At 38.9% G+C, this 13914-nt stretch overlaps 1 protein-coding gene across 2 annotated transcripts in view; it reads left to right on the top strand.

The window, feature by feature from the left end:
* ADCY8 (adenylate cyclase 8) overlaps positions 1-13914 on the top strand; it is a 269745-nt gene that overhangs the window by 207127 nt on the left and 48704 nt on the right. For both annotated transcript variants that reach the window (XM_023222984.2, XM_023222991.2), the window contains one exon: positions 8163-8335. In XM_023222984.2, the coding sequence (XP_023078752.1) occupies positions 8163-8335 (173 nt within the window). The remainder of the gene's footprint in view (positions 1-8162; positions 8336-13914) is intronic.

Genomic DNA, 13914 nt, shown 5'->3' with positions numbered 1-13914 from the left:
CAAAGACAAGAACCACATGATTATCTCAATAGATGCAGAAAAGGCTTTTGACAAAATTCAACAGCCCTTCATGCTAAAAACGCTCAACAAATTCGGTATTGATGGAACGTACCTCAAAATAATAAGAGCTATTTATGACAAACCCACAGCTAATATCATACTGAATGGGCAAAAACTGGAAAAGTTCCCTTTGAAAACTGGCACAAGACAGGGATGCCCTCTCTCACCACTCCTATTCAACATAGTGTTGGAAGTTCTGGCTAGGGCAATCAGGCAAGAGAAAGAAATCAAGGGTATTCAGTTAGGAAAACAGGAAGTCAAATTGTCCCTGTTTGCAGATGACATGATTGTGTATTTAGAAAACCCCATCGTCTCAGCCCAAAATCTTCTTAAGCTGATAAGCAACTTCAGCAAAGTCTCAGGATACAAAATTAATGTGCAAAAATCACAAGCATTCTTATACACCAGTAACAGACAAGCAGAGAGCCAAATCAGGAATGAACTTCCATTCACAATTGCTTCAAAGAGAATAAAATACCTAGGAATCCAACTTACAAGGGATGTAAAGGACCTCTTCAAGGAGAACTACAAACCACTGCTCAGTGAAATCAAAGAGGACACAAACAAATGGAAGAACATACCATGCTCATGGATAGGCAGAATCAATATTGTGAAAATGGCCATACTGCCCAAGGTAATTTATAGATTCAATGCCATCCCCATCAAGCTACCAATGAGTTTCTTCACCGAATTGGAAAAAACTGCTTTAAAGTTCATATGGAACCAAAAAAGAGCCCGTATTGCCAAGACAATCCTAAGTCAAAAGGACAAAGCCGGAGGCATCACGCTACCTGACTTCAAACTATACTACAAGGCTACAGTAACCAAAACAGCATGGTACTGGTACCAAAACAGAGATATAGACCAATGGAACAGAACGGAGCCCTCAGAAATAATGCCACACATCTACAACCATCTGATCTTTGACAAACCTGACAAAAACAAGAAATGGGGAAAGGATTCCCTATTTAATAAATGGTGCTGGGAAAATTGGCTAGCCATAAGTAGAAAGCTGAAACTGGATCCTTTCCTTACTCCTTATACGAAGATTAATTCAAGATGGATTAGAGACTTAAATGTTAGACCTAATACCATAAAAACCCTAGAAGAAAATCTAGGTAGTACCATTCAGGACATAGGCATGGGCAAGGACTTCATGTCTAAAACACCAAAAGCAACGGCAGCAAAAGCCAAAATTGACAAATGGGATCTCATTAAACTAAAGAGCTTCTGCACAGCAAAAGAAACTACCATCAGAGTGAACAGGCAACCTACAGAATGGGAGAAAATTTTTGCAATCTACTCATCTGACAAAGGGCTCATTTCCAGAATCTACAAAGAACTCAAGCAAATATACAAGAATAAAACAAACAACCCCATCCAAAAGTGGGGAAAGGATATGAACAGACATTTCTCAAAAGAAGACATTCATACAGCCAACAGACACATGAAAAAATGCTCATCATCACTGGCCATCAGAGAAATGCAAATCAAAACCACAATGAGATACCATCTCACACCAGTTAGAATGGCAATCATTAAAAAATCAGGAAACAATAGGTGTTGGAGAGGATGTGGAGAAATAGGAACACTTTTACACTGTTGGTGGGATTGTAAACTAGTTCAACCATTATGGAAAACAGTATGGCGATTCCTCAAGGATCTAGAACTAGATGTACCATATGACCCAGCCATCCCACTACTGGGTATATACCCAAAGGATTATAAATTATGCTACTACAAAGACACATGCACACGTATGTTTATTGCGGCACTATTCACAATAGCAAAGACTTGGAATCAACCCAAATGTCCATCAGTGACAGACTGGATTAAGAAAATGTGGCACATATACACCATGGAATACTATGCAGCCATAAAAAAGGATGAGTTTGCGTCCTTTGTAGAGACATGGATGCAGCTGGAAACCATCATTCTTAGCAAATTATCACAAGAAGAGAAAACCAAACACCGCATGTTCTCACTCATAGGTGGGAACTGAACAATGAGCTCACTTGGACTCGGGAAGGGGAACATCACACACTGGGGCCTATCATGGGGAGGGGGGAGGGGGGAGGGATTGCATTGGGGAGTTATACCTGATATAAATGATGAATTGATGGGTGCTGACGAGTTGATGGGTGCAGCACACCAACATGGCACATGTATACATATGTAACCTGCACGTTATGCACATGTACCCTAGAACTTAAAGTATAATAAAAAATAAAAAAGAAAAAAAAAAGAAAAAAAAAAAAAAAAGAAATAGTGGTATGAATTTTTCCACATTTGATGAAAACCATACATCCACAGGTCCAAAACCTCAATATAAACACACACAGGTACACGAAGGCACATCATAATCAAATTACTCAAACCATAATAAAGACAAAATCATAAAATGGGTGGGGGGAACATATTGCATAGTAAAAGACAATGATATGAATAACAGAAGATTTTTCAAAAATACAACCTTGGAAAACCAGCATCTTGAATGAACCAAAGCACCATTAAGAATGTACCAGAGCACAAACCACATAAAAAATTTTCTTTTCTCCTACTTAACACAACCCAGTGAACACCCCGGAGAGTCAGACCAGCTATCTTCCCAGCACCTTGTTGTGGTCCCCAGGTTTATGATACCCTCCTTGCTCAACTTTCTGGAGAGTCCAGGCTGGTCTCAGAAGAAGCAGAGCAGCTTCTGTCATTTGCCTGGACACACTTCACTGTGCTGCTTATACCAAGAGCTACAATTGCTAAGAATCAGATTTTGTGTAAAGCAATAAGTCCAGATGATTTCTATGAATCATAGTGACTTTTAAAAATTGTCTGTTTGATTTCTTTCCTTCTTGTCCCATGAGTTCAAGATGTTATGGGATTTTGGCAGCAACCAGATAGCTTCAGGGAATCCAGTTGGTCTGACTTGTGTGGGTAGATGCTCAATTCCTTCGTCAGTTATCATTGTGCAAAATAATTCTTCTTCCTCCTAAGAGTAAATTGTGCATATATTGCCAAGGCAATTTATGGTGCATTGACAATGTCCTTCCAGCCTGGCACAATTTTTGGTGCATAGTGGGTTCTCAGTCAACAATTGTGGAATAATGCATGATTTAGTTTGTAAACTGTTTGTTTTATGGAAACAGGTTCAGTTGTTGCTACCCTAATACCTTGTCAAATCATGAGATTCCAATTTTTTCAGTACAGACATTTAAGAAATTGATTTCCCAAGCCAGAATATCTGAGAGAAGAAAACCTTGTGTATTCAGAAGAAGAAAAGTGTTATATACACTTCCTCTCTTCTGTAAAGTGGACCCAAGAATAATACCTGTCCTTGAGTCATTTAAGGAATTAAATGAGATGAAACACATAAAGTCATTCAACGTCATTCACAGAATATGTGCCCAATAAATATTTAGGCTTAATTATTACATCTACTTTCCACCAACTTAATTGCTGATTTACAGACATCCCCCACCCAGCTGGTCCCTTCACCCATCTTACCTGGAGTTCATCTAACATGAATCTGGTGTCTTTCACACCTCCACATCTGTAGGGGTTTTTTATCTTCTCCTGTCTACATTTTATTTTACCTACTGAAATGCCTTTGACTTCTTTTTCTAACCAATTTTTTAACGGTAAAAACTGAGGTGTCATTATATCCTTTCCCAAGGCAAAGGTGACGCACTTACAATGCTTAGCTTGTCTGCTTTCTTTATCAGAGATTGCTGGGAACTTTGCTCACTACCTAGCATTTCTCATACAAAACTTGGCATTATTATTTTTTGTCATTAAAAGGTCTAGGAAAAAACAGAGAACCCCAGGCAGAGTCCTCTGGAGTACAGGGATTTACCCCGAAACACTGCATTCAACCTACTGCTTCATTTGATATTGCACATTAAAATAAAACTAAAGGACATTACCAAAGGAAATAATCCACTCAAAAGCCATGTCATGTCTGTGTACACATATTTTGCATTCTTGTAATCATAGTGTATATATAATTTTCCACCCTGCTTTCCAATTTAAAATTATTTTGAAGACTTTTTGTTGTCATTTAAATGCTCCTCTGAAAACTCTTGTATATAGAGCTCTTTATTCTTCGGGCACATGTTTCTTCACTACTGTCTTCTAGTTCTCCTGCATACATCCCCAACAATGCCTCATCAATATTCTTATTTCTCTTCTTCCACAGTCCTTCAAACATAGTAGGCTCTCAATGTTAGTCTCTGTATCTTGTCTTTACTTGTATTCTGCTTCAGTGGTTTCTTCCACACCTGTAAGTTCAGCTGAATGATGCTAAATGTGTGTCTCCAGACCCTATCTGCCTTCTGAATCTCAGCCTCATTTATGTCATTGCTCACTGAACATCCTTCCTGAATCACCTCTTCTATACCTAAAGCTTGATAGGCCTAAAAAAGAACTCACTGCCTTTTCCCCATACTTTAAGTTTCTTCTTACTTAATGGATTAATACAAAGTGGAAATCTTAGTGCTATCTCTGACTCCTCTCTATTTCTTACCTCCCCATAAAACTCAACAATGTTATCCAATTTTTATATCTTGCTGAGTTTATTGGGTAGATCTGCCAAGACCTTGTCTTAAATCTCAGCTTTTCTCCGTTAATCCTGATACTTCACATATTCTTCCCTACCACAATTTATTTCTTAGGCACTGACCTAATGAATCCATTACAAGTATGAAACTCATCTGTGGTTCCTTATGGACTGCAGAATAAAGTACAGATTTCCATGCAAGAGGATTTTTTACAGTGTGGTTTTGCCCCTTAACTCTGTCCTACTACACCTATGAGCCCCTTATACCCAGGATCCATTCAGGGGAGAGTTTAGGAGCTGTGGGCCTTCTAAGTTCCCAGAGTAATATAACACAAAAATTGCTAGTTTTTTGACAGAGACTAAGTAATTGCATTGAGCCCAGTTTCTTCCCATGTTACAGGACACGTGCAATTTATGGGTCCAGACCCAGCAAAAGAGAAATGTTTTCCCAAAGCTTTTACAAAGCCATAATACTTCTGTAGCTTCCTGTTGTTCTCCCATTTCCTGGTCCCACCCTGACTATTCACTCAAGGTATAAAATGCACAGAGGAGATTCCTCTGATGTTGTCCAGGGGCCTCATTCTGTTTGATGTCCCATGGTTTATATCACCTCCAAAAGATTCACCTTTATACTTTAAAGTAAAAAGTTACCTAAACCATGTAAGGCAGTGGGTGATTCCTTTCAATGGAATGGGGGATGGGGGTAAAGAAGGCGAGAGCATACTGCCACAATTGATTGAGGCAACAAAACGAGAAGGACCCATCAACACATTGTGCAAATGTACAATTATATTTGCCTATTATATCTTCAGCAGCCTTGTTAGAGAAAGGAGGAGGGCAACACATTCAAATCTTTTCTTCTGCTTGTGTTACTAGTTATCTTTATGAGTAGTTGTATGATTCTCTAACAAGACCCAAGGAATTAATCCTCCTGACACCTTGTTCCTTTACACTTTTGCATTCATGCTATTCTGTCTTCCTAGAATGCCCACCCCTTTCCATTTTCTAGTGTGTGAAATCCTCTCTGCCCTTCAAGGTCCAGTTCAAACTCATGTCCCCTGTACAGCCTTCTTCAGTCATGCCTGCAAAATGCAGAACGCTTTGTCCTTCCTCTGTACCCACATTGCATTTGGTCACATTGCTGACAAAGCACTTTCCACCACGATTATTGCTGGTGTTTTTATGTCTGCTTTACATTTTAGACCACAACTTCCTTTAGGCCTGGGCCATCTTACTCTCCTTTGAATTTCCAGTGCCTGGCACCATGTCTTGATTGTAATAGGAACACAATAAATGCTTATTACATTTTATAAATTAACTGTTGTGACCACATAAGTTTTTGTTCCAAGGACACAATCATTTCAATGGCTTTTTATCCAATAAAGATTTATAATTTGCAAAAAGCCATGCACCGCCACTTGTTGTGATACAGGCAACAATGAAATGGGACCCCTCAGATCTAGTCCTCTTTCTTTGGCCTTTGTCAAACTGGAGGGGCTTAGAGTTTCCCTGCAGCAGAAAATGAGCTCTGGAGAATGAACTTCTTATTGCCCAGCTTCACACACAGCTTCCTACACAGAGGCATCAAAATGAATTACCTAAAAATCTTCCCCAAGATCTTAAAGAACAGCTGAAGAAAGCCTACCATCCCATTTGAGACCAGAAAATAATTAGATTTCTTGGAAAAGGAAAAGACAGAAGTAAAGGAGACACTAGACAGTAGGCTCCTAAGGGCAAGGAAATGCCTTTTTCACTCATGAGTCCACCCTATGTACCACAAAGGTATGGAGCCTTTGCCCTCAGAGAGAACGCAATCAGGACACTCTCCACACTTGTCGATGTCAACATTTGTTGAAAGGATGCATAAATTAACCAGCTAGGCTTAGAAATCTGTAAACAATCTTCAGTAATTACTTACACATTTTTGGAAATTCTTACCCACCACCCCTGCCCATACAAAAATTGTCTCTCTATGTAATAGAAAAGACAAGTTGTTACAAGCAGCCATGTATAACAAGACCAAAAGGAATTTTAGAAATTATCAAGTCCAATATTTTAATTACAGTCCCATTTATGTGAGTTGGTTATATCCTGGTGAGCTAGATGCCACTTTATAGCCAAGAGATCTTGGACAATTTACTTAAGCTCTATGAACCTCGGTTTCTTAACCTATAAAATAGGAATTATGACTCCCATCTTGACCAGTTACTTTGAGTGTTACAAGTGAAAATGTATATAGAGATCACAATATTGCCACAAAATGAGCCTTTGATAATGCAGGTTTTATTCTTTTTGTTCCCAATAGTCAGAGTCTGAATCTACCATCCAGAATGATACATTAGGATACCTCTCTAAGGGAAGGAATAGGCTGGGGAGCTTCCCATAAAAGGCTGAAATCTGGTGGGGTAGACTGACACCTAAGGGCTACTCTAATATTCCAGCTCTTCGCTGATTCCAAATTTGCAATTTGAGAAGTTACTTCTAATACAGGGTGATAGGTATTATACTGGTCTATGCAGGGTACTGTGGAGAAATGAAGCAAGATCCAAAAGTACCTGGAGATATTGAGGAAGGCTTCTCAGAGGAAAGAACACCTAAGCTGACATTTGCCAGAGGAATAAGCCCTAGGCATATAGATGAGAGTCGAGCAACAGGGCCCTGGGATGTGGGAGAAGGGTTTAGAGGGTGAAAGGAAATCTGATATATGATGGCCTTGTGAGCTTTGCTATTGAGAAAGGAGAATATAATTTGAGATTGTGGAGAGCTATGAAAGAACTTCAAGTTAAGATGTGGCACGATCAGATCTGTGCTTTAGAAATACTGGGTAGAGAACGATATAGGTGTGGGATGGGGACTGGGGCTAACTGCAGGCAGAGCTGCCAGAAAACTATTCTAGAGCTGTTGGTGAGAACTAAGACAGAAACAGTGTGAAAGAAGGCTGGCTGAAGGGGAGGTCTGAAAGAAGAATCAGCTGGGCGCGGTGGCTTATGCCTGCAAACTCAGCACTTTGGGAGGTCGAGGTGGGTGGATCATCTGAGGTCAGGAGTTCAAGACCAGCCTGGCCAACATGGTGAAACCCCGTCTCTACTAAAAATAGAAAAATTAGCCAGGTGTGGTGGCACGTGCCTGTAATCCCAGCTACTGGGGAAGCTGAGGTAGGAGAATTGCTTGAACCTGGGAGGAGGAGGTTGCAGTGAGCCGAGATCTCACCACTGCACTCCAGCATGGGTGGCAGAATGAAGCCCCATCTCAAAAAAAAAAAAAAAGTAGGATCTACCAATGTAGGATGGCCTGTGTGGGGAAGAAGAAGGCAACGAAGATGAAACCAAAGTTATTGGCTTGGGAAATGCTGTGAATAGTGATGCCATAAAGTAGGGCTTGGCAGTAGGCAAATGAAGAGTTTGATTTGGGACCTGTTGAATTACAGCAGGCCTTGAGACCTCCAAATGGAAACTCTCTGCAAATGTGTGTAAGACCTACCAGCGTCCATGGCTAGGAGAGGGAACTGCTGCCCCCATTGAATCTGACCACCTCCGTTCTCTGTTTCCAGTACTTTGTCTTCACGGGGGTGCTGGCCATGGTGACCTGTGCAGTTTTCCTCCGTCTAAACTCCGTCCTGAAGCTGGCAGTGCTGCTGATCATGATCGCCATCTATGCCTTGCTCACTGAGACCATCTACGCAGGCCTCTTTCTGCGTTATGATAACCTCAACCACAGTGGAGAGTAAGTGCCCCCCCATTGTGAGTTCAAAGTGTGCTCAACTTTCTGCGGGAAGTGGAATTGTTGGGAAAATGATGCCCGCCACATTATTGAAACTTAAGGCCTGATTGGATATTGACTTACATCTCGAATCAGGCATTCTGTAGTTTACAAGTCCAGCAAAAATCCTGACTTTTCGGTGGTATCATTTATGTGAATTACAGATTAATTAATCAAAGTTTGGACTAAATAGTAGCTCAGGTTTTCTCCAAGTCTGATAATTTGTGATTTCTTCAAAGTTAGTGGCTCCAACACTTGTAGGATCTATTTATAATTTGGCTGTAGCAATCTTAATAATAGTAGCCACTGTGTATTAAGCCCTCATGCTCTCTCAGGATAGTACAGTTGGTCCTGCATATCCACAGCATTGTGAATTCAAGTAACTTCAGATTGAAAATATTTTTTTAAAAAATTACAAACAAAAACAGTACAGTATAACACTTATTTACATAGCATTTACATTGTATTAGGTTTTATAAGTAAGGACGATTTAAAGCATGGGGAGGATATGTAAAGGTTATATGCAAATATTATACCATTTTACATACGGACTTCAGCATGCATGGATTTTGGTATCCACAGGGCTGATGCTGAGGGACAAATGTATTACTGTTGAAATATAGAAAAGTCCAAAAAATAATATCTTACCCAGACTCCTTAGAGAAAAACAGCCCAAGGCAAGGCTAATGAAACCCCAAGACAGTGAAAGTGAGGGAAAAGAGAAGTGAGGAAGAACAGGATGAGAGGCAAATGCAAGTTACCACTACATTTTGCTGGCAACATGGGCTGTGAAGAGATTCAGCTGGTGCCTCAGAAAATCCACTCGCAGAGCCATTTGAAATGTCTCTGGGCAGGCTCTAAGGTGGGAAAAAGTGTCTCAGGACAGAGGAAGGCAGAAAAATGTGTCTGCTGGCTCCTTCCCTCTCTCTCCCATTGGCAAGAGTTCCCTTTTTGCATGCACCTTCTGGTGACATCACTTGGCCCCTTTCATAGCCACTGGGGTAAACAGACCCCACACAAGAAGTGATGGAAGGAGCCAGTCCAGGCTGATTGGTCTCTGGTATTAGAAGCACACAGGACTAGCTGAGGCCAGAATAAGTGGCCAACAGTCAAAGGAAAAGAATAAAGTCAAGATAATCCAAGAAGGCTAAGAAAATATGCCCAGAATTAATAATATGAATGCCCATGAACCAACCCCTGGAAGTAAACAATGCTAACAATTAGTATATTTTCTTATGCATTTTTAAAAGGATAATGTGTTTCAGATGTTGAAATTCCTTTCTCTACTATTATTCTCCTCTGTCTCCTCAAATCCAACTTCTGATATACTTAATATATATCCTTCTCATCCATGTTATATAAATAATATATATACACACATATATACACACACATATATATACATATAGCTAGGGCTGTATCTATAAATTATTTATAATATTTATTTTGTTGTGATGTAATATTATCTTTCTAGATCCATCTAGGTTGATATACAGGGACTTCATTTTAGTTGTTGTCTGTATATATGAAATAATACAAACATATCAAAATATGTTTATCCTTTGACTTATTAATAGAGACATTTAGGTTGTTACCAGTTTTCCCTATTATAAAAAATGCTTTAATTACCATCTTTGATCATATCTTCTAGGGTGTAGATATAAAAGCATGCTTGTTGGATTGTAGGGTATCTGTATTTTCCACTTTTTAAATGTTGCCAAATTGCTTTTCAATGTGACTGACACGATTTTCCTCTTATAAGCAGTGGTCCTGTTGCTCTCATTCCCACCTATACTGTTAGATTTTTAAAATACTTGTTAGGTTGAGTGTGCATTTTATTGCACTGTTTACATTTGTGCTTCTCTTATTATGCATAAGCTTGTGCATCTTGTGTTTGTTTATTGGCTATTTGGGTTTTATTTTATGTGAATTGCCAGCTCATATCCTTTACTCAGTTTTCTATTGGGTTATTCATCATTTTCTTGTTGAATTTGTGAGAGTTATTTTTGTTTTTAATTAACAAATAATTGTATACATTTATGGTATAAACATGATTTTTTGATTGATGCATATGTGGTAGAATGGCTACATCAAGCCAATTAACATACGCATTACTTCACATGCTTTTTATGTGTGTGGTGACAGCACAGAAGATCTACTGTCTTAGCAATTTTCAAGTATACAATACATTGCTATTAACTATAGTTGCCATGTTTTACAACAGATCTCTTGAATTTATTTCTCCTATCTAAAATTTTGTATCCTTTGACTAAAATCTCCTCAATTTCATGTCACACACACCCCTCCTCAAGTCTCTGGTAATCATAATTTTTCTATCTGCTTCTATGAGTTCAAAATTCTTAGACTCCACATATAAGTAATAACATGCAATTTTGTCAACAATACTAGGCCTACCAGTAGTGACCCCGTGCTCAATTTGCTCATAGATAAAGTGAAATATACATCATCTGTCTGTATTAGTCAGCTCAGGCAGCCAATAACCAAAATACTACAGACTAGTATAAATATTAGATCTTTATTTCTCACAGTTCTGGAGGCTGGGAAGTCCCAGACCCAGATTCTAGCCTGGCTTATTTCATTAACATAATGTCATCCAGTTTCATCCATGTGGTAGCAAGTGGCAGGATTTCCTTCTGGTTTAATGCTAAATAGTATTCCATTGTGTTCATATACCACATTTTCATTATCCATTTATCCACTGAAGAATAGTTTCAGATTGCTCTCTCATGTTCATTGCAGCAGTATTCGCAATAGCCAGAATATGAGTTCTCTATAAACTTTAGATACTAATGTCTAATTTACATGTGTATCAAGCATTTTATGTGCTTTATTTAATCTTCAGAGTAACATTTTGAAGAACAAAGGCTAAGAGAAGTTAGCAATTACCCAGGTTCACATGGGCAGTAAATAACAGATCTGTATTCAAACTTACACTCTCTTTGGCAAAACCGTCTTTGGCCATTCCTCATTTTCTAATCCATGTATATAAGTTTTTATTACTGCATTTACCTCACTGTGTTGAAGTAATTAATTTTCATGTCTTTCTCTTCCATTAAAATAGGAAATTTTGAAGACAAGGACCATTACTCATGCTCATATAGTAAGCACTTAGGGTTATCTGGCAAGGTGTCCAATTAAATATTTGTAGAATGAAATATTAAATGATTGAGTGACTGAAAGAAGCATTAACTCATTTGGAATCATATTACATAATTGATTCACAGTAAGCCAACTATCATTCACAACCCTTAGAATTTTTTCTCATTGTTGTCCTTATAATATGTGCTCCTCAACCTATAAGCACAATTTTTTTTGGATTTGTGTCATACTTCACATTTAATGTGTTTTTTTTTTTCTATTTGCCCAAGTCTTCTGGCTTGTTCCAAAGCATTTAGTGTTTTTGTCTTCTCATAGTCTTTATTAGGTATGTATTCCAACTGATCATCAGAAGATACTATTTCCACACTACCTATGCCTTGTTGACTTCTTAAAACATAGGCAAAATACTGAAATGCATTAATGCATCGTAATTCAGGTTAGAATCGAGTTCTGGCACCTGTTTCTACTCATCAGTGGGCATGTTTTTAATTCAGGGAGGCAATAAAACAGACTTAATAAGAGCATCAGTTTTGCTGGTTCTAGCAACACCTTGTAGGTGATGTGCTGGGAGGGAGTCTCCCTCACAAACCCACCCTCCTTTTAGTCTAAAGTTTGGAAGAGACAATGACAGTGAAGTGGCCACATTGTCTAGGGTAGATACCCAAGGTTCATCATCTCATGCCAGGAAAATTTAGGATATGGACACACATGAGGAGTTTAGGAGTGGAGATTTAATAGGCAAAAGAAAGAGAAAGGAAAACAGCTCTCTCTCTATTGAGAGAGAGGAGACTTCTGAGAGGAAAGACTGGTCGGGGCAGATGCATCAGATTTTATAGTCAGGTTTGAGGAGATAGTGTCTGATTTATACAGGGTTCACAGATTGATTCAATCAGGTATGATGTCATATTATGTGGGGAAAGCTGACCCCTCTACCTTAACCTTATTATGAAAATGGGCTTGCCAGTTGACTGGCGCCATCTTGTCTGCTCCTTACTGTACACATGGCTGACAAAGAGAAGGGAAGATGGAGCCACCATCTTGAACAAGATTGGCACAATGTCAGTACCTATGTCTGCAGCTTGATTTTACAGGCTTTCCTTTGTTAGAAAGGAAAATAATTTGGGGCTGCTTTTCATTAAAAGGAAAACTTTACTGAGGACTTCCATGCCCTCACTATCTGCCTAAGTAATTTCTTCTTAACTCCTGTATCATTCCTCCCTCTGGATTGGTAACCCTAACTGCTGTTAGGGGTGTTGGACGACAATGCTTTCTGGCTACTTCCTACTGAAAAGGGCGTTGGGTGAAGAACAGCAGCCAGGGCTCCTGCTGGGGTCAATCTAAGGGTCCTTCAAAGAAAGGCACGTTCATGCATGGTTCTGTCTGCAGCACCATTTGGAGTTTGATTACTGTCAGCCATTCCAATGGGTTGTAACACTGGTTTACCTCCACCAGATGTTGCTGAAATGTTAATATAGAAGTAACATTCCTTTTAGGATAAGTGGCATTGGATTTGGGTGGCTAGAGTCACTTTAGTGTTAACCTTGGCTAAATCTTTCCTGCAATTATTAATCCTTTCATGACTACCACAGGCCATCTAAGACACACTTAAACTTTCCAACTTGTCCTAAACAAGTATTTTTTAAACAACAAACTATTCTTTTTAGCACAAGTATTACCTTCCTTATAACCCTTTAATGACTTCCACGAACCATCTATGACATGTTTAAACCTTCTGACTTGTCCTAAACGTCCTTCTTTTAAACAACCAACTATTGTGTTTAGAACAAGCATTTATCATACAAGATCCTTTCTTACATAAAATCTCTTTCCTTTATAACCTTCTTTGCATAGCCAGGGTGTGACATATTACCAAACCCAACAAGGAGGTCTAGCAGACTCCGTGATAGTAAAATTTTCATGTTTCCTTTCTGTTGGTAACTATTATCCCTGCTATAAGGATAATAATTAAGCAAAGTACTACAGCAATGGAAAATCTCTGATATTCCAGTTAGAAGTTGCTACAGTATATAGTCTCACTGCAAATAGATTGAGTATAGCAATTTCCACAAGTGTGATGTAGTAGATTATTTCCATCTAAAATTACATTCCAAGATATAGAATGTCCTTTTGGGGGTCTATGAAGTTCCTTGGTTTTATTTTTCCAAAAAAAGAAACCTCTGAGTTATGGGCACCCCACCAACTTTCACTACCTGGCAGAATTTGCAGTATAATTGCCCAGAACTAGCATATTGATCTAGATTTTTACATTACCCATTCTTTTTTCCAAGAATGGTGGTCTCCTGATCCTTCTTCCAAGATCAGGAGACCACCACTTGATTCATAGGAATGAGCGGGGTCAGTCTGAATTGTAGGCAAAAAGCTTAAAAACAATAAATGAGACTAAGATTTAGTGACAAATGTTT

The sequence above is a fragment of the Piliocolobus tephrosceles genome, chromosome 7 (genome assembly GCF_002776525.5).
Source record: "Piliocolobus tephrosceles isolate RC106 chromosome 7, ASM277652v3, whole genome shotgun sequence".
NCBI lineage: Eukaryota > Metazoa > Chordata > Mammalia > Primates > Cercopithecidae > Piliocolobus > Piliocolobus tephrosceles.
Note: the sequence above shows the minus strand (reverse complement) of the source record. Positions and strands in the feature narration are given on the sequence as shown.